The sequence below is a fragment of the Bos mutus genome, chromosome 14, assembly GCF_027580195.1.
Source record: "Bos mutus isolate GX-2022 chromosome 14, NWIPB_WYAK_1.1, whole genome shotgun sequence".
NCBI lineage: Eukaryota > Metazoa > Chordata > Mammalia > Artiodactyla > Bovidae > Bos > Bos mutus.
In genome coordinates, this window is record NC_091630.1 from 47,697,398 (window position 1) to 47,718,764 (window position 21,367).

At 34.9% G+C, this 21,367-nt stretch overlaps 1 protein-coding gene across 1 annotated transcript; it reads right to left on the reverse strand.

Annotated features, from left to right (window-relative positions):
• Positions 1-1,157: 1,157 nt before the first annotated feature.
• On the reverse strand, positions 1,158-21,341 carry XKR9 (XK related 9). Its single transcript, XM_005897925.3, has 3 exons — positions 21,070-21,341; positions 7,579-7,781; positions 1,158-1,786 (listed from the first exon to the last, which is right to left on the reverse strand). Exons 1-3 carry the CDS (start codon positions 21,339-21,341, stop codon positions 1,158-1,160), a joined length of 1,104 nt encoding a protein of 367 aa, XP_005897987.2.
• Positions 21,342-21,367: the final 26 nt, after the last annotated feature.

The window sequence follows — 21,367 nt, forward strand, 5'->3', positions numbered from 1 at the left end:
GAGATAGAAAAGCTGCAGTCTTAATGGCTTAAAATCCCAGAGGACAGAGTATGGAGTGACCACAGAAACTGAAGAGTGACAGTGAAAATCGTAAAAAGGAGACAGCCAACATAAGCCTCATTTCATGTATTAACTCTTCCCAAATCTCTGACTGACTGAACTATATATACATGAGGTGCAGACTCCCAAGTAGTACATTGAAGGCTAACCAAATAAAGACTCTTTAGAGTTCAGAGTTTAAGTTTCTAAAAGAAAAAAAAAAAAAATTCCTCTAAGAAACAATTAAGAGGAACTAAAGATACTCATAGTATCCAGGAAACAATTCAAAATTAGCCAAGAGGTAAAAGGAACCCAATGAACTATAAATAAAGAAAATGTAGCATATATGTATATACCATGGAGTATTTTTCATCCTTTAAAAAGAAGTCTTCTCACCCAGTACAATATAGATGAACATGAGGACATTATGCTAAGTGAAATCAGTCACAAAAAGACAAATACTTTATGATTTCACTCATATGCAATATCTACAATAGCCAACTTCATAGAATAGGAAATAGAATTGTGTTTGCCAGGGAGAAAGAGAGGAATGGGAAATTGCTCAATGGGAATAGTGTCTCAGTTCTGCAAGATAAAAATGTTAACAGAGCAGCACAACAAAGTGATATAGTTAATACTACTGAACTATATTCTTAAAAATGGTTAAGATGGGTTAAATGATTTTCTGTTTTGTTTTCTTCTTCTTCCTTCCTTTTCCTTTTCCTCTACTCAATCTGTCTCCAACTCACTGAAAAAAAAGATATATATAGATAGATAGATAGATATAACTGGATGAAGAAAATAGAGGAAAGAAGACAAATGCCAGTTTTAGCTCAGAAACAATGAAGGAAAAGTTGGAGGCAATTCAATTCTACCTTCTAATTATGAGAATTAGACTCTTTCTTTCAGTTCAGGCTCAAGATGGCAACTTTACAAGCAATAGAGAAAAATTAAATAATAAAAACATTATTATACTCTCTAACATTCATAATTAATGTACTAGAACTGGTCTCAAATTAAGAAAGGCAAAAATAAGAAACAACACACACATACACAAACTTTTTCTTTACTAACCAATGAAATAAAAAATAAGAAAACATATCTCTTAAGTGAATAGCTTATTCCATGAGGAAATGCTTCATTCTGCAATCTCTTTGAATTGGTTTTCCATCAACTTCATCCAGTTTTGTCTCTTCACTTCTGTTTGGGTGCAAAGTCCCATAATAAACAAGAAGAAAAATAATTCCAAGGAGAAGAGAAAGAACTATAGTAATGCTTACAGGTATAAAATAGTCTGCATTAAAAATAGAGAGTGGGTAAAACCAGAACACAATCAATATCCCCAATGTGACCAATACCCTTACAATATAGTAACAAGACATTGGGCATTTGGCATTCTGTCCCTTAATATTAAAAAATGTAAAGATAAGAATGAATCCAACAACAATCCTGTATAGGATTTCCATACTTGTGGAAACACAAAAATCAGTTTGTTTTTTAAATGCCCAATATATACCTAAAATCCAAAGAAAAAACAGTAGAAGGAAAGCAATCTTAACATTTAAGAATAAAAGAAGCACAACACTCAACATCCAAGATAATAATGTAAACAACTTGTAAAAGAGATATACAAGCTTGGGACAGGGTCCATTAAGGAGGTTTTTATCAGGTAAGGATTTTCTTAAAGCTATTTGATAATCAACAGTCGACCAAGAAACAGCACAGCAAGAGACCATGATGGCTGCATCTACAAAACAAAAAAATTTTTAAAGATGTAGTTATAGGAATAATAATAGCAATATTATTATACACCATACATGTTTTATCTGTATATACACAGGCACAAACACAATTCAGGTACTTTATATATTCATCTCATTTAATCATTTGAAATAGATATTAATATTTCTGTACTATATATGAGGGAATTGAGGCTTAGAGAATATATGTATTACTTGACCCAAATCACACAGCCAGCAAGTTGCAGAGAGGTGAGATTTGAATTGAAATCTGCCCGATTCCAAAGTTGGTGTACTTAACCACTATACCAGACTGTGAATAAATTCACTGGACAAATCTTCTTGAGCACCTGGTACAATGCAAACTGCATACTATGGAAGTTTTCTAAGAGATTAGTTATAGTCCTAGCTTTTCCAGTCTTTTTGACTTTGCCTTGGGCATAAACCTAGTTCACTGAGAAATGGCAGCCAAGAAAGAAAACAGCAGGAAGACAGGGAAGGAGGTTAAATAGAAATTTTAACATAAGCATGAGGTATTAACAGCTCAGTTTCCCATGTCTTTAAGATGATAGATCAAATGAACAAATATGATCTAAAACTTATAAATTTCTATAGGTTTTACATCTTTAGCCCATTTTTTATCCCATCAAAAAGCAGAAAAGCAAGCTAATTACTACTTTGGAAAGACATGTCATTATCCGTCAAAGTTGGGGACCTAAAACTGAAAGCAAAGATAGTGGGGAATTAGAAGGAAGTAATTTAGAGTAGAATACAGAATGCTCATCACTCCCATTTAAGCTCATTGGAGGTCAATATATTAGGAAAGAAAGTCAGATTTAAGACAGATCTATCTATTGAAGAGGATTGTAAATGATTTTGTCCACTCTCCTGGTTTTAGCATATAGCATTCCAGACTGCCCTAATTAGTTGGACTTTTCTTTCTCCTTTAATTCAAAAATATGAATTAAAACATCATTTCCCTTAACTGCCCTTCAGTGGTGTCTTTTTTATAACTGGTTTTAATTTCTACCAAATCTAGTACATATACTTCCTTTTTAAACATCAATAAATGCCATAGAACTTATAAGAAAAAAGCAGTAGCTTGCTCTGCCCCTTCTCACTTCTCAGTAGGGACCCTCAGAAAAAAACCACTATCAAGTCTTAACATTTCTTCTGACATTATTGCCCTATTTCTAAATAAAACACATACTATGCTGTTTTTTAAATTCATCTACTTTAGACACTGCTTATTGATTTAAAAGCTGCTCAGCCAAATTACTACATTCTGCTTATATTTCTTTTCCTTTTAGAACTTTTTTTGTTGAAGTATTTTATTAATTTTAAAAACTTCCTCAGCTTTACTGAGATATTATTAATATACATGCAAGTTTACAATGTGATGATTTGATATACATATATACACAAAATGATGACCACAATGAGGTTAGTTAATACCTCATCCCCCCATGACATTTTTGGTAGGTCAACATGACAACTTTCAAGTATACAATGCAATATTTTTAAAACATTTCATTATTCCTTACTTTGCTTATTATTTCATGACTCATAAATATTTTTTTAGCAAACTCTTCAAATTAATTAAACTCCCCAGATACATCTATTAGCTTTTTTTAAAATAATAATATGATCTTTATGGTCAAAGGTAGCTGTTGTCAAGGTTTGCTTCCCTGTCTTCCCAGAACTTGCCTTTACCTTTCTTCACTGTTGATTTTGTTTCCCATTATTTCTTTCTTGCTTCATTCTCATGGTTGGATAAAACATTCTCCAGACATTTCTGAGAAAAGCTGCCCTTAAGCTGAACTTTTGAGCATGAATGTCTCTAAATGTCTTTATTCTACCCTCCATGTTTGATATACAGTTTCAACAGAAATAGAATTCAAAGTTTAAAAATGTTTTCCAATGAAAGTTTTCCACTGAAGTCATTTATCTTTTAAATTCTAATCTCAAGTGTTACAGTTAAGAATTTCAAAGCTATTCACTTTCTCTATATTTAAACAATCTTTATTTTCTTTCAAATCTTCTAAAATCTTTAAGTCTCTGAAATGTTATAATGATAGGCTTGGTGTGGGCCATTTTATCAACTTTTCAATCTAGTAACACATGTCCTTCAGAGATACACTGCTTTTATTCTTTGAAGGCTTCCCTAGAAATCACAACCTGTATACTAAACTTATTAAAGTTTAAAATTAATCAAAATTTCTATCTCACAGGAAGATGTATCATGAAGATAACGAAGCTTAAATTTCAGGGACCCACGCTTGCCCAGACTCCTTCCAAGCCTGGCAAAGCCCTGGCAATGTGTTCACTTTGTCATATACTTTTATAAAATTTGGAAAAATAAGATGTTTTAATTGTAATTGCTTAAATTCCCTGTTTCTACTCCTATTTTCCCTCTTACACATTTTCCCCTAAGTATACTGAAGCAACTGTCATCATTTGGGGGCTCTAGCTAAAAGGAAATTGAGTTGAGAAGAGTTTAGGTTTAGGAGGATTTGTTTATAAAATTTGCTTGGATAATTATGAGTAAGTAACAGATCTAGGATTTTCAAGCAGTTTGCCTTATCTTAACGCGTCACTACCCTGCCATCAACAGGTCTTTGATTCCTTAACATTAAGGCATGATTATCTATCCTTGTCCACCTGACACTATTTGTTTGACATTATTTTCCATTTCCTGCTTACCTACCTGTTTCCAATATACTTTTTCTGCCCATTTTGCTAATCTAATCTGTACATTACACTTTATCCAAACTGAATTTCCTTGTCTTTGCCAAACCATGCCTTTGTTTATGTATTTATCTCAGTATGGAATGACTTTGCCCAATTACATCTATACAGATTATTTTTAACTTCTTCTGATTTGACATTATTGACAAATTATTGAAAAAACAAGACTCCCACTATTTACTAAATTAGACAATAATAAATTAGTGTTGTCAATTCAAACAGTATTTAAAATCAGTTCAAAAAAAAATCTTGATATATCCTGATCTTAAATCACATTATTGAATAAATTGGTAGAGTTTGTTTCAAATGTGACAATAATCCAAAAATATACATATAACATTATCAATAATTTGTGAAGTTGAAACTTTTCTAAATTAAAAAATAAAATTTCTGTTAACTGCACTACAAAAAAGATTGAATTTTTCTTTTCCACAGAAATTATAAAATCATTATCAAATCAAAAGCCAATCAGATACTAAAAATTTGTATTAAAGAGCATTAAAATAAGAAAAAGATATTACTTTTCTTTCTATTGTGAAATTTGTGGTATGGGTCAGATTTCTTATCCCTATAATTTGCTATTACTTATTTTTTATATTTTAAAAAATGCTTATTTTCATACCTTTTATGGCCTGAATTATATTCTTCCTAAATTCATATGTTAAAGCCCTAAACCCCAATGTGACTACATTTTGAGATAGGCCCTTTAGGGAGATAATTAAGGTTTGGCAAGGTCATAAAGGTGGAGCCTGAATCTAACAGGACTGGTATCCTTGTAGGAAGACAAAGAGATACCAGCGATCTCACTTTTTCTCCATACACAGAGGAAAGACATGTGAGGACACAGCAAAAAGGTGGCCATCTGCAACCCAGAGTCCTCACCAGAAATCAACCCGACTGGGCCCCGTATTTCTAGTCTCCAGAACTATGAGAAAATATATTTCTGTTGGTTAAGCTGCCCAGTCTGTGGTAGTTATGGCAGCCCAAGCAGACTAACATAATATCTAATTTTGTCTTCCTAATAATATATTCTTAAAAAAAAAAAAACTAGGGTCTAATTATTTTACACCTTAAAAAGCCCAGATTCATTTCTGCTTTACCTTTCTCCTGAACTGTATAAGGCATTTAAGACAGTTTAACTCCATTCATCTTCTACCTGTCTTGTATTTATTTCTGTCTTGTATTTTCATTCTTTTCCTTAGCCACATAGTATTATTTTTGTTTATGCAGTCAATTTTCATTTAGAAGTAGGTAGCTTAACTTTTACCCTGAGGAGAGGAAGGGTGCCTTCTGGCATATCAGCTTTACAAGTAGGATTTTCTACTAAATATCCTCCCCTTGTGAGGACCCTGAGTTTTGTCTCCAGTCCTCTGGACTCTGGGAAGCCATCAAAACTGAATCTGCTGTGTATGTTTCTGTAAAACTCCTCAGAGTGTAAATACCTTCACAGTACTACTCAACCCTGCTGCACTCCCAATTTCATGCATATTTTGGCCTGTTGTATCAGATTATTTTAAGCTTTTATGAAGAATTTTGAAACTATATACCCAATTGTTTCAGATAATTTCAGGAGGAGAATTGATTCAAATAATTTAGCCTTTTGGTGGTGGTGGAACTGATTTGAATAACCCAAGTTTTCCATCTGCTTTCCATCTTCTAAATATTTACCGATATTTCTAGTCTGCTATTCTACTCTGCATTCTCTTCGTCCTTATGAGTTTTATTGTTTTCACTCCTTTACTTTCCTCTTTAGCATGAGTTCAGGAAGGAACAAAATAAAAGAATATGCTCAGTTTTCTGAAGTCGTTTTATACACAAATTGATTTTTTTTACATTTTGAATTATTCTTCCTAATTATCAAAACATGGTTACTATAAAGATTTTGAAATTCAGAAAAATATAAAGAAGATGAAATAAGTAAAATCATTTATAATCCCACCACACAGAAGCAGCCACAGTTATCTACCAAAGTACAGGTTGTAAGCTCTAAATGTTGATCTTTTAGCTTCAGGGACTATATAATATACAACTATTCTGGGCATCCCAAGGAAAAAGAGATCTCATACGCTGTAGGCTCATTTCAATGTTACACTAACAAATATGAAAATATTAGAAAGGACTACATCTAGAGGGAAACTGGAAACAGGAAGACTGTTTAGGAGAATAAACTCATCTTACAAGAAAATCTAGCATAGAGAAAACTCCAAGGGAGAGGACAATCTGCTACTACTCTGAGGTGAATCCAAAACCACATGGAACCCTCATCACTAATGAAAAGTGCAACTATTTTTAGCAAATAATTAGTTTTTTAACATCTCAAAATAAACACCTATTAAAATATTTTTAATAGAAATATCAAACTGTCCTTTTAAAATTTACATTTAACCACGAGAAAATCTGCTATAAAAGAGCAACATATTGACCAATTTGCAAAGCCAACATTAGTTTTGTAGCAGGTGCACTTGTACACAATGATTCTAATTCTAGGAATTTACCCCATAGATAAACTTCAAACATGCAAAAGGATGCATACATAAGATTATTCACTGCAGAATTTTTTTCCAACAGTAAAATATTAGAAACAACCTAAATTAACATAAAGAAGCTTGTTAGATAATTCAGGATACATCTATAATTTGTAAAACTATGCAGATAATAAAAATAAAATGCGGGCACTCTTTCTGTACCAATATGTTTAGATCTGCAAGACATACATTAAGTAAAAAAAAACAACAAAGATAGTTTTCATGTTACCATTCTATAAAAAAAAAAAAAAGAATAAAGATAGGCTCTGAAAAAAATTTTTTCTGAAAGAATCATTATAAAGCTAATAGTAGTTTCATTTTAGGCAAAGAGAAGAACTGGAAGAATGGGAAGGAGACAGTACACCTTTAAATATTTTTTGATATTTGAACTATATACTTCTTTTCAAAAATAACAAATAACTCTTTAAAAAATGATAAAAATAAATATAAAACCTGCCAAAGAGTTACACAGTTGACATAAGATATCAGTGGCATCCATCTAACACAAAGAATTAAGAAAGACCTACACTGAGTGAAATTTGCTTGACCATGTTCCAGAAAGATGTAGAGCTGAAGAGCAAGTTGTGGGCAACCTTCCAGGTAGGTCTCAAACAGCCTTAGCATGCTCAAATCTGTCACTCTATCATTAATCTGTTTTTCCACGAAGTTTTCAGTTTTGCTGCTATACTTGAAAGCCACTTGATAACCTTGTTTCAAGGCAAACCAATACCTGTAAAGTAAACATGAACATTTATCTTCAGTAACAGATTCTTCATGTGTGTTCATATACATAATAATTTTGAAAAAAAAAGCAATATGTGTTTAAGTATAGAATTTTCCCACAAAATTTATCTGCTACAATTTTGTAAACATTTCATAGTAGTTGTATTGAGATTCAAGACTCCACAATTTTTATTGGATGTTTGATGTGTCAGTGAGTGCTAGCACTGTTAAGCATACATGATCTTATTTCATCTTCAAAATAATTATGAGACATGAGTAGGTATTATTCTCAATTAGCAGCTGGGAAAAGTAAGACTGAGAACTAGAATGATATGCTGAAAGATACACAGAGTGTCAGGAGCAGACCTAGAGTCCAAATCTTTATGATTCTTAGTGCTAACCACTACTTTCTGAAAGACAAACTGCAATGTCTTCATTGCAAACTGCAAACTTCATACAATTTATCTCAATTATAAGACAGATATTAATAATGCCCTTATGAATATGTCAAGGTTGAAGATAAGACTGAATCTTCTTTCAATTTAATCTAGCAAATAATTACTTGACCCTTGAACAACATGGGATTTAGGGACACCAACCCTGTGTGCAGTTGAAAAATTCATGCATAATCCATAGTTGGTAGTTGGCCCTCTGTGTCCTCAGTTCCACATCCGTGGACGGGTAGTACTGTAATATTTACTACTGAAAAGATCTGCATATAAGTGAACCCACACAGTTCAAACCCATGTTATTCAAGTATTAGTATTAGTCTCTATGACCATCAGCATCCTGAAAAATATATAAAACTTCAAAGACTCCTAAAACATCCTTGCTCGGGCTCTTCTTTACAAGGAATTTTTAAATTAACATGAGTTATCATCATTCAAGTAAAATTAATGACAAAAATAATTGAAACAATTATTTTTAAAATAGCTGAGGCTAGCAATAAGACAATCAGGATTCTAGCCAAAGCTTATCAAAATTCATTTATAATCTGTTTCCTCATATATAAAGTTACAACAGTGATATATATATCCTGCTTCAACCTGCTCTTTCTGTCAATGTTTCCCATTTCAGTAAATGGCACTAATATTCATCATGTTGCTCAGAACAAAATGTGGGAATACTTTCCAATTTCTTTTTCTAACAACTATAAAATTTCCCCAGCAGTTTCTCTTGGTTCTTAGCTCAAACTCCAAATATATCCAAATCTACACACATATCTCTTCCACTGCCTCCATCCTAGTTTAAGCAGCCAATGTCTCTGGCCTGGATTACTTCAATAGCCTCATAACTGGTCTCTCTGATTCTACTCTTGTTCCCTCAAAAGCATCTAGGTTGAACCTGTTAACCATAATCCAGATGCTATCCCTTCAGTCAAAATGTTCTAATGCTTTCCATCATACTTAGAATAAAACACAAAGTCTTTACCCTGTCTTACAAGGCCCCCTGTAATCTGACTCCCACACACACTATATCACTGTCTTTCCCTTTCAAGTCTCCCACACTTCCAGGGTACTATTCGTGCTTTTTTTCCCAACTTAAAGGCCTTGGTATTTGCTACTCCCTCTTGCTGGAACTCTTCTAAACCCCAGAGATTTTACAGGCTTACTCCTTAACTTCATTCAGGTCTCTATTCAAATGCCATGTCCTTACTGATATCTTTCCAGATCACACCATCCCTCATATTCTCTTTATCCTATTATTTTTCTTTATTATCACTTGATGCATTATATATTTTTATTTGTACCTTCTCACAAGAATGAGATCTGCATGAAAGCAGGGACTTTGTTTTGTTAATTGCCATATCCTAAGCAACTAGAATAGTCCTGGGACACAGCAGGCTCTCAGAAAATATTTACTGAAGGAATGAACAAATAAAAAACTCATGACAATTTTTCCATAAAAAGACAGTAGATATGAAAAGGTTTTGAAAAGTTGAAAGACATAAATATATTTTGATTGTAAACATGATGTATACATATATGAATACGCAAAGATTCTTCACCTAGCAAATAAAAGTATATTTTTACCATAAAAGTTTTAGAGTAACATAGTCCATTATATTCCATGTGGACTAGATGCCAGGGTAGAGGGTCTACAAAAATGATGAAGACATGACCTCTACCTTCATTGACCTTACAGCCTAGTAGGAAGATCAAGCCTATAAACTGCTAGCTGCAATAAGAGTCAGAAGAAATAACCACTCAACAGAAATATAAATACTATTGATACATTGTAAAAGCACAGGAAAAAATGATTAATACTGTCCAGGATTTACAGGCCAGATTCATAAGATAATTTGTGTTTGAGTTTTTTCTGGGTATCTGGCACAATAAGGAGTTCCTGTAGGTATATTATGTAAGACTAATAAGCAATACAGTATGTGGTTCCTGTTCTTAAAGGTATCTATCCTTTTAAAGCAAGAAGATAGATACCACTAACTGAAAAACTTGAAAAACACACAAAAATTATAGATACATGCTCAGAGCAAATTAATATAGGCAGCACAGAGGGGGAGAGCTAGCACAGTACAGTGATTAAAAGTAATGATTCTAAAAAACCCAGGATGCTTGGATTCAAATCCTTGCTCCAATACTTCCTAGTGATGTTTTAGTTTCCTCATCTGAAAAAGGGAGTAATCATCATACCTACCTCATTGGGTTGATATGAGGATTAAAGGAACTAACACATGTAAAATGCTTAGACCAGTAACTGGCACATGTTAAGTGCTATGTCAATGCCTGTTAAAATAAACAAAAAAAACAGATGAGGCTGTTCACAGATGTGCACATTAATATTTCCAGGCACTTTAGGGAAGTCCAAATCTGTAGCACTTAGTGGCAAATGTATACAAAGTTCTGCTTATCTAAGGATAATTTCATGCTAAGGGGAGTATGAATATAATTTTTTAATCAACAGGATATTGTTTCAGTTTTATGGAATAAATGATGAAGAGGCCAAAGAAAAATAAACAGAAGGAGCTTTCTTGGCATATTTTACCACAATGTATTATTTTATTTGAGATAAAGAGGCAACAGCTTCTAGTAATGATGGATTTCTTTGCATCAAGCTCACCCTCCTACTGATGACAATGATAAATTATAGACAAAATATTAAAGATAACAAGTCACTAAAGAGCAACCAAAAGCAGGAAGAAGCATGAGGTCACTTAACCCTTGAGAAAAGGGAACCATACCACATGAGAAGCACATGTGGCTTTTCCTCTAATAGCATTGCACAGTCCAACAGCACAAAGCAGACACAGTTCAAGCAGAAAGTCAAATTATTATTGGCTCAAAGAGTCAGAGGACTGAGGTTGAATCTGCCAGAGTGGTTAGAAATTAAGAGGGACCTCAGAAAAGAGGGAGCCACAGAGTAAAAGAAACCCCAAATCTCTATATACTCTCCTTAAATCCTCAGTCAAACCCTTACTATGTGTACGTAGGGTGAGACTCCACGGAACTGAGGAACAATGTCTAAATGGGAGCTGGGCAGAGATTTCAGCAGCTATCTACCATAAGGAAGAGTCTGGAGTCTGCAATCCATCAAATTCAAGGAGCTTGGTAAATACTTCAGACATCTCATTGAAACCCCAAAAGGGCCATGTTTTAGAAGTAAAGACCATGTTTCAGGTCTGTGAGACTCTCCTTAGGACTAAGGACAAAAGCAAAACAGACCTTCCCTAATAGAGCTTAAACCAAGCCTCTGTAATACATTAAGGTAATTTGCCAATAATTTAGCTATTTGCTTTCTCTTCAATGGAAGATAACAGAAATTACAGTCACTACAAGGTATCAATCACAATGCCCATTACACAATAAAAAAAATTACTTGAGTAAATCTTTTTTACTTGAGTAAAAAAAAATTTACTCTTAATGCAAATCAAGAGTAAATATAACTTATGCTAAAGGAGAAAACCTGGTAATAGAAACATACCAATTAACAGAAACATACCAACAGATGACCCAGATATTGCAATTAGCAAACAAAACACAGAGAGAAAAAATTAGGAAAAAAACTAACAGAACCTCATAACAAAGGTGCAATTGAAGTCACAAAAGAAACAGAGAAAATGGGACAGGAAAAAACAAAACTTTACAACATACTGGCCAAAAATATTTTCCAAAGTTGATTAAAAACAACATAAAGCTCAATAAACACAAACAGAAAATATAAAAAGAAAACAATATGTAGGCCCAGAAAACAACTATATCAATAATTGCAATAATATATGAAATGGAAATAGATTAAATACTTCAATTAATAAAAGACTGTCAAGCTGTATAAAAAAATTAAGATTCAATTCTATGTGATTTGGAAGAGACTCTCTTTATACATTTTGAGCTTCCCTGGTGGCTCGGACTGTAAAAAACCATCTGCCTGCAATGCGAGAGACCCGGGTTGGATCCCTTGGTTGGCAAGATCCCCTGGAGAAGGAAATGGCAACCCATTCCAGTATTCTTGCCTGGAAAATTCCATGGACTAAGGAGCCTGGTATAGTCCAGGAGGTAGCAAAGAGTCGGACACGACTTCACTTTCACTCTTTATATATAAAGATACAGACAGCTTGAACGGCAATCACAAAAAATAGTTAGTATGGCTATTACAGTACACCAGACAAAATAGATTTCAAATCAAAGAGCATTTACAGAGATAAAGAGGATCATGTCATAATGATATAAGAATCAATTTTTCCAGAACACATCTGAATATACCTAATAATAGAGTTTTAAGACACATGAAGCAAAACCTGTCAAAAGTACAAGGAGAAAAAAATAAATCCACTATCTTAGAGCATTTTAACACTCATCTCTCAGTAAACGAAAGAAAAGGTAGGCCAAAAGAAAAAAATCAGTGAGAATATAGACAACTTTAATGACATTATCAACATATTGCCATAATTTACATTTATAGACCACTATGCTCAACGAGCGGAGAAGGCAATGGCACCCCACTCCAGTACTCTTGCCTGGAAAAATCCCATGGACGGAGGAGCCTGGTAGGCTGCAGTCCATGGGGTTGCTAAGAGTCGGGCACGACTGAGCGACTTCATTTCACTTTTCACTTTCATGCATTGGAGAAGGAAATGGCAACCCACTCCAGTGTTCTTGCCTGGAGAATCCCAGGGACAGGGGAGCCTGGTAGGCTGCCGTCTCTGGGGTCGCACAGAGTCGGACACGACTGAAGCGACTTAGCAGCAGCAGCAGCATGCTCAACAAGGGGCTTCCCAGGTGGCTCACAGTGGTAAAGAATCCGCACACAGTGAAGAAGTGTTCAATCTCTTGGTCAGGAAGATCCCCTGGAGAAGGAAATGGCAACCCACACCAGTATTCTTGCCTGGGAAATCCCACTGACAGAGGAGCCTGGTGGGCTACAGCCCATGGGATCTCAAAAAGTTGGACACTCAACAAAAGCAAGTTACAAATTCTTTTCAAATGCCCATGGAATATTCACCAAGTTAGACTCTGTGCTGGGACATGAAATAAGTCAGGTAATTAAAGACGACTGTAATCATACAAATTATGTTTTCTGATCAAAATAAAATTGAATGAGAAATCAACAACAGTAACATATCTAGGAAAATCCCCACATATTTAGGGATTGAAGGGCCCAGACTCTCAAGTTTCATATATATTGCACCCTAGGAAATTTGAACATTACCAGATGACCTCTCTCTGCTGCTGCTAAGTCACTTCAGTCGTGTCTGACTCTGTGTGACCCCATAGATGGCAGCCCACCAAGCTCCTCCATCCCTAGGATTCTCCAGGCAAGAACACTGGAGTGGGTTGCCAGTTCCTTCTCCAATGCATGAAAGTGAAAAGTGAAAGTGAAGTCGCTCAGTCGTGTCTGACTCTTGGTGACCGCATGGACTGCAGCCCACCAGGCTCCTCCGTCCATGGGATTTTCCAGGCAAGAGTACTGGAGTGGGGTGCCATTGCCTTCTCCAAAAGAGCTTTAAATAGAAAAATAGGTAAGGAAAAAATGTTCAACTATTTAATGCCCATTTAAAAAATTAGGGGCTTTCGCAAACCCGCCTGCAATGCAGGAGACCCTGGTTCAATTCCTGGGTCAGGAACATCCACTAGCGAAGGGATAGGCTACCCACTTCAGCATTCTTGGGCTTCCCTTGTGGCTCAGCTGGTAAAGAATCCACCTGCAATGTGGGAGACCTGGGTTCCATCCCTGGGTTGGGAAGATCCCCTGGAGAAGGGAAAGGCTACCCACTGCAGTATTCTGGCCTGGAGAATGCCATGGTCTCTATAGTCTATGGGGTCACAAAGAGTCTGACACAACTGAATGACTTTCACTTTCACACTTTAAGAAACCCCTTAAAGAAGGGCCTAGGGACCTGTGGAGGAATTGAAACTCTTCTCCCATTGTACTCTCTTTCACACAATTTGAACTTTTTACCAGCTATTTAAAAAGAGCGATAATAACTTCCATATTGTAAATAAAACAAATTCCTTTCATATATCCATCATAGGAAAAAGTCTCCTTTGGCAAAGAAAAAAGTATTATCACAAGTCATACATAAAATAGAAATACAGAAGTGTCATATAATTTATATTCTGGAAAATGAATCGTTCTACTCCACAGACCACTAAGCAGTAAGAACACACTTAATAGCAAAACACTTACACTGAATAAATAATTTATGTTGACATTCCTTGTCTTTCATCTACCAACAAAAACTCAATTTATCTATTCTGTAGGGAAATGAATCTGTAGTTTAGCATATTTCATGTTTTTGCATACTTAGTTTAGACAAATCCTTGGATAATTTGGCAACTTTTAAGAACTGTTTTAATTTCTGCTTATTTCACACTATTCATGTCTGTTTTGGGCCACTTCCTGCACCAAGAAAACACAAAGAAAAAGAAAGACAAAAAGAGGAAAATGTTTATTTATCAAGTATCTGTTTAACAGTAATAGCAAACCTAATTCAGTTTTTCCTTTTCTTCTTTAATTATTTTAATAGGTAAAATATTCACATAAATCAAAAATCAAAAAAGAAGTTACTAACTTTTTGAAAATACTGACAGGGAGGCCTGGCATGCTGCAATTCATGGGGTCGCAAAGAGTCAGACACGACTGAGCGACTGAACTGAACTGATCCCACTCCTACGACCTAACTACCCAGTCTTCACCCTCCCTCATGACCATAAGAATTCATGGTTACTCGTTTCATGTATACCCTTTCCAGAGTTTCTTTCAGTTCAGCTCAGTCGTGTCTGACTGTTTGCGACCCCATGAATCACAGCACGCCAGGCCTCCCTGTCCATCACCAACTCCCGGAGTTCACTCAAACTCGTGTCCGTCGAGTCGGTGACGCCATCCAGCCATCTCATCCTCTGTAGTCCCCTTCTCCTCCTGCCCCCAATCCCTCCAGCATCAGAGTCTTTTCCAATGAGTCAACTCTTCGCATGAGGTGGCCAAAGTACTGGAGTTTCAGATTTAGGATCATTCCTTCCAAAGAACATCCAGGACTGATCTCCTTTAGAATGGACTGGTTGGATCTCCTTGCAGTCCAAGGGACTCTCAAGAGTCTTCTCCAACACCACAGTTCAAAAGCATCAATTCTTTGGTGCTCAGCTTTCTTCACAGTCCAACTCTCACATTCATACATGACTACTGGAAAAACCATAGCCTTGACTAGACAGACCTTTGTTGGCAAAGTAATGTCTCTGCTTTTGAATACGCTATCTAGGTTGGTCATAACTTTCCTTCCAAGGAGTAAGCGTCTTTTAATTTCATGGCTGCAATCACCATCTGCAGTGATTTTGGAGCCCAAAAAGACAAAGCCTGACACTGTTTACACCGTTTGCCCATCTATTTCCCATGAAGTAATGGGACCAGACACCATGATCTTCGTTTTCTGAATATTGAGTTTTAAGCCAACTTTTTCACTCTCCTCTTTCATTTTCATCAAGAGGCTTTTGAGTTCCTCTTCACTTTCTGCCATAAGGGTGGTGTCATCTGCATATCTGAGGTTATTGATATTTCTCCCGGCAATCTTGATTCCAGCTTGTGCTTCTTCCAGCCCAGCATTTCTCATGATATACTCTGCTTATAAGTTTTAAATAATCAGGGTGACAATATACAGCCTTGACATACTCCTTTTCCTATTTGGAACCAGTCTGTTGTTCCATGTCCAGTTCTAACTGTTGCCTCCTGACCTGCATATAGGTTTCTCAAGAGGCAGGTCAGGTGGCCTGGTATTCCCATCTCTTTCAGAATTTTCCAGTTTATTGTGATCCACACAGTCAAAAGCTTTAGCATAGTCAATAAAGCAGAAATAGATGTTTTTCTGGAACTCTCTTGCTTTTTCCATGATCCAGCAGATGTTGGCAATTTGCTCTCTGGTTCCTCTGCCTTTTCTAAAACCAGCTTGAACATCTGGAAGTTCACAGTTCACGTATTTCTGAAGCCTGGCTTGGAGAATTTTGAGCATTACTTTACTAGCATGTGAGATGAGTGCAATTGTGCGGTAGTTTGAGCATTCTTTGGCATTGCCTTCCTTTGGGATTGGAATGAAAACTGACCTTTTCCAGTCTTGTGGCCACTGCTGAGTTTTCCAGATTTGCTGGCATATTGAGGGCAGCACTTTCACAACATCATCTTTCAGGATTTGAAATAACTCAACTGGAATTCCATTACCTCCACTAGTTTTGTTATTAGTGATGCTTTCTAAGGCCCACTTGACTTCACATTCCAGGACATCTGGCTCTAGGTGAGTGATCACACCATCGTGATTATCTTGATTGTGAAGATCTTTTTTTCATCGTGAAGAGTTTTTTTATGCATATACAAACACATGTAAATATGCCTTTTTATCACCTTTTAAAAATAGACTGTATTATATCATACCTGTTGTCTGTACCCTGTCTTTTCACTTAAAAGTACATCCTGGAGATCTTGCCATTTCAGTATATAAAGTACTTTATCATTCTTTGTAATAGTTATTGTAGTATGACATTGCATAGATATACTATAAACTCTATCAACAGACCTTCAATTGTTTCCAGTATTTTGCTGTTATAAACAATACTACAACTGAAAAGCTATGCATATGTCATTTTACATGTATGCAGGTATGATAAACCCAGAAAAGGAACCTCTGGCCTAAAGGTATGTGCACCTGAAATATGCTCAAACTGTTTATGAACTGGTATGGATTGCATCAATCCATACTCCCATCAACAAAGTATGAGAATACCTGTTTTCCCATACCTTACCACGAGAGTGTATTATCACTTGGATTTTCACCAATCTGGTAGGTAAAGTATCTCAGTGAAGTTTTAATTGGCAGTTTTTAAATTATGAATGAGGTATAGTATCCTTCAGACAACTTAAGAGCCATTTGCATTTCCTCTTCTCTAAAATATCCTCATTCTTTTCCCCATTTTTCAACTGCGAGGATGACCTTTTTACCTTTGACTTCAGAAGCTCATTAAATATTAAAAGAATAGGTCTTTTTCTATTAAAAATTACAAATATTTTCCCCTATGAAAACTGTTTTCCTTTTTGCTTTGCTTTTATTTGTTGGGATTTTTTGTTTTTATTTATTGTGTGCAATTTTTATTGTCAAATCTATAATTTTTATAGCTTGGGGATTTTGAGTTATGGTTAAAAAGGCTCTCCATTTCAAGGCTATAAAGGAATTTTCCTATGTTTTCTAATAGTACATTTCTTGTGTTAAATATTTGAGTCATTTAAAATTTATCCTGGTGTCTGGTATTTTACCTAGCTGTATAGTCTATAATATGCAACCTTAAATTATCCCAACTCTAAACTGAATCAAAACTTTTACTGTTCTTATGTTGCATACACTGGTTATTACTTCCTCTTATTTCCATTCTAGTCAATTTCTACAATCTCTGGTCTATTCATTTAAATGGCAAATGGGGAAAAAAAATCTGTTTTCTTGTCCTTGTGGTTTGGGTTTGGTGTTGGGGGTTGCAGGTGGGTGGTGCTTAGTGTCTCTCTGGAAACAAAATTCTTCCAGTTTATGCTTTCAGATTTTCTTCTGATTAGGAGGAGTTAGTGCCCATGTCCTGTCATATCAAAGACTGAGAAACTGAAGACATAAACTGCAACATTTTAAAACTCTCCCAATATTGTACCCATCTCTATGTTTCTACCAATATATTTCTAAAGATTTCACCTTCATTACAGAACAGGCTAAACTCTTTTCAAGATCACATACCATGCTAGAGCATAAGCTAAGTATGACCTTTGTGTGAAGGTCCACTTATAGTTTACTTATTTTTTCCAAATGACTATCTACTTATTCCAACATCTCTAATTACTAAGCATAAAAATCAGTAAGAACGTAGAATCTCCATTTCATGTACAAGGGAATTCCCGTAAAACTATCAGCTGCCTTTTTGATAGAAATTCTACAGACCAGAAGGCAGCATATAGTCAAAGTAATGAAAGGAAAAAAACCTATAAGCAAGAATACTCTACTCAGCAAGGGTATCATTCAGATTTGAAGGAGAGATATAAAATTTTACAGACAAGCAAAAGCAAGAGTTTAGAACCAGTAGGCCAGCTTTATAAAAAATGTTAAGGAAGTTTCTCTAAGCAGAAGAGACCACCACGAGAAATATGAAAATTATGAAAGGAAGAATCTCACTGGTAAAGGCAAATATACAGTAGAGGTAGTAAATCAACCACTCATAAAGCTAATAGGAAGGTTAAAAGACAAAAGGAGTAAAATCATCTATATCTATAATAAGTATCTAAGGAACACACAAAACAAAAAGATCTAAAATATGAAATCAAAAACAGTAAATATGGGTGATGGGAAGCAAAAGTGCATGGTTGTTACAAACTGTTAGAACTTAAAACATCATCAACTTAAAATAATTACATATCAGTATAATAAACAGATTGTTGACTTCCCTGGTGGCTCAGGCAGTAAAAGCATCTGCCTGCAATGCAGGAGACTGGGGTTCGATCCCTGGGTTAGGAAGATCCCCTGGAGAAGGAAATGGCAACCCACTGTAGTACTTTTGCCTGGAAAATCCCATGGACAGAGAAGCCTGGTGGGCTACAGTCCATGGGGTCGCAAAGAGTTGGACTGGACTGAGCAACTTCACTTTCACATGGTAATAACAAAATAAATATCTATAATAGAATCACAAAAGAAGGGAAAGAAACCAAATCATAATACTAAAGACAGTCCTCAAATCACAAAGGGAGAGAGCAAAAGAAGAAAACGAAAAAGAACTGCAAAACAGTTAACAAAATGGCAATAAGACATTATCTAACAATAATTACTTTCAATGTAAATTGACTGAATGCTCCAGTCAAAAGACACAGAGTAGCTGAATGGACACAAAAACAAGACCTGTATATGCTACCTACTTCAGAGCTAAAGACATATAGACTGAAAGAGAAAGTATAGGAAACAGTATTACATGCAAATGGAAATCAGAAGAAAGCTGAGGTAGTAATACTTATATCAGGCAAGACAGACCTTAAAACAAAGACTGTATGTAACAAGAGACAAAAAAGACTTACATAATGATAAGGGGATCAATCAAAGAAGAAGATAACAATTGCAAATATATATATACACAACATAGGAGCACCTAAACACATAAAGCAAATATTAACAGACATAAAGAGAGAAACTGACATAGTAGACCTCAACACCCATTTACATCGGGGGAGAGATGTAAGATCCAGACAGAAAATCAGTAATAAAACACTGGTTTTAAATGACATTAAACCAGATGGACTTAATAGATTACATATATTGACCAGTCCATCCAAAAGCAGCAAGATACACACTGTTTTCAAGTGCACATCGAACAGTCTCCAGGATAGATCACACGACAAGCCACAAAACAAGTCTCAATGAATTTAAGAGTATTGAAATTATATCAAGCATCTTTTCTGACCACAATGGAATAAAACTAGAAATCAACTACAAGAATGCATAAAAAACAAAAATAATATGCTACTAGACAATCAATGGGTCACTGACAAAATCAAAGAGGAAATCAAAAAATATATGGAGACGAATATGAAAACACAATGATACTAAATCTATGGGACACAGCAAAAGCTGTTCTATGAGGGAAGTTTATAGCAATACAGACTTATATTAGGAAACAAGAAAGATCTCAGATAAACAATCTAACAGTAACAGTCATGTTGGATATAGCAAGAAAATCTATCTTAAATTTGTTTGGAGTCCAGAAGGAAAAGAGACAGAAATACAGTAAAGAAAATGTTAGAAAAGATAATGGCTAAGAATTGTGCAGAACTCATGGAAGCTAATAATTCACAGAATCAAGACAGCAAGCAAATCCCAAGTGAAAGAATTAAAAATAAATTCTTCACACGGATATATCATAAACTGTAGAAACCCAAATATAAGGAGAAAAATCATAAGAGCAACCAGAGGGGAAAGAAAACAAAACCCTTTTAAAGAACAACAGCAAGACTGATATCTAACTACTCAATACTGACAATGGAAACAAAAAGATGAGAGAACATAACATACAGAGAGAAAATAACTATTTACCTAGAATTCTACTATCACTAAAATCTTTCTCAGGAAAGATGACTATTAAAATAGCTCAAATTCAAAACCTAACTGTAACAAAATAGTACATTATCCTCTTAATATTTGTCTTTAATTCTTCTCCTTACCTTTAATATATATATTGCTTTGAACAGAATTATATCTCTTAAGATAATGAAAGAAAAGGTCATATGAAATTAGATATATGGATAATCATAGAATTCTCAGGGCTCATTTAGATTCTACTTTCTTTAACCATAAAATAGGTTTTAAACAACATGATTTTTAAGTTTGTTTTTAGTTCTGAGTGATTCTGTACCTAGCTAACCACATGGCTACTGCACTACTGCAGTAAAAATTTCATCTCATTAAATCAATAGTACAAGTTACTTAAAAAAGTGCTTTCTATCAGAGTTGCAAGTGATAGGCTGTATTTACATAATCAGTTTTAAAATATAAAATAGAGGAGAAAAGATTCACAAAACATAGAAATGAGTCTTTTTCTTTCTCATAAAAATGTAATAATATCTTAGAAAAAGCAACTTAATTAGGTAAATTAATACATTCTATTAATGAACCTGGAAAATTCTGACAGTACAATGACTCATGCAAGCATTGCTAGTGAGAAGCAAGTAACCTTTGTCCTACATGCAAATAGAGAAACTTTGTACATTTCACTAACCAGATACAGAAAGTAGCTTCTGTCTGAATCAGAGAATAACAGTATTAAAGATCAAAAGTATATGCTCACCTTGTAAAAACTCCTCCTTGCAAGCAATGAAGTAGAAGAAAACAATGATGGCTTTCTTGGCCTGCTTCTTTTAAATCAGCCTTGAACCAAGAATAACTAAAACACTGGACCACAAGGGTTCCAAAGAGCATAAAACTTACTGTTAAAACACCAAAAACATACTGTCTTTCATGAAAAAATCTGACAGACACCCAGATGTCCACAATTAAATCAGTAACATAGATCATAATGCCAAGGACTGACATCATAAAATTGAACTTAGTATATTTCATTATGAATCACTGGATCTCTTGGTTAT

Bases quoted from the DNA above. Each gene is read 5' to 3' on its own strand.
- XKR9 (XM_005897925.3), bottom strand. From the start codon at position 21,341: ATGAAATATACTAAGTTCAATTTTATGATGTCAGTCCTTGGCATTATG. The intron at 7,782-21,069 runs GTGAGCATATAC...TTTACTTTACAG, and splicing joins CAAGGAGGAGTTTTTACAAG to GTATTGGTTTGCCTTGAAAC. The intron at 1,787-7,578 runs GTAGGTCTTTCT...TTTGTTTTGTAG, and splicing joins TCAAGCAAATTTCACTCAGT to ATGCAGCCATCATGGTCTCT.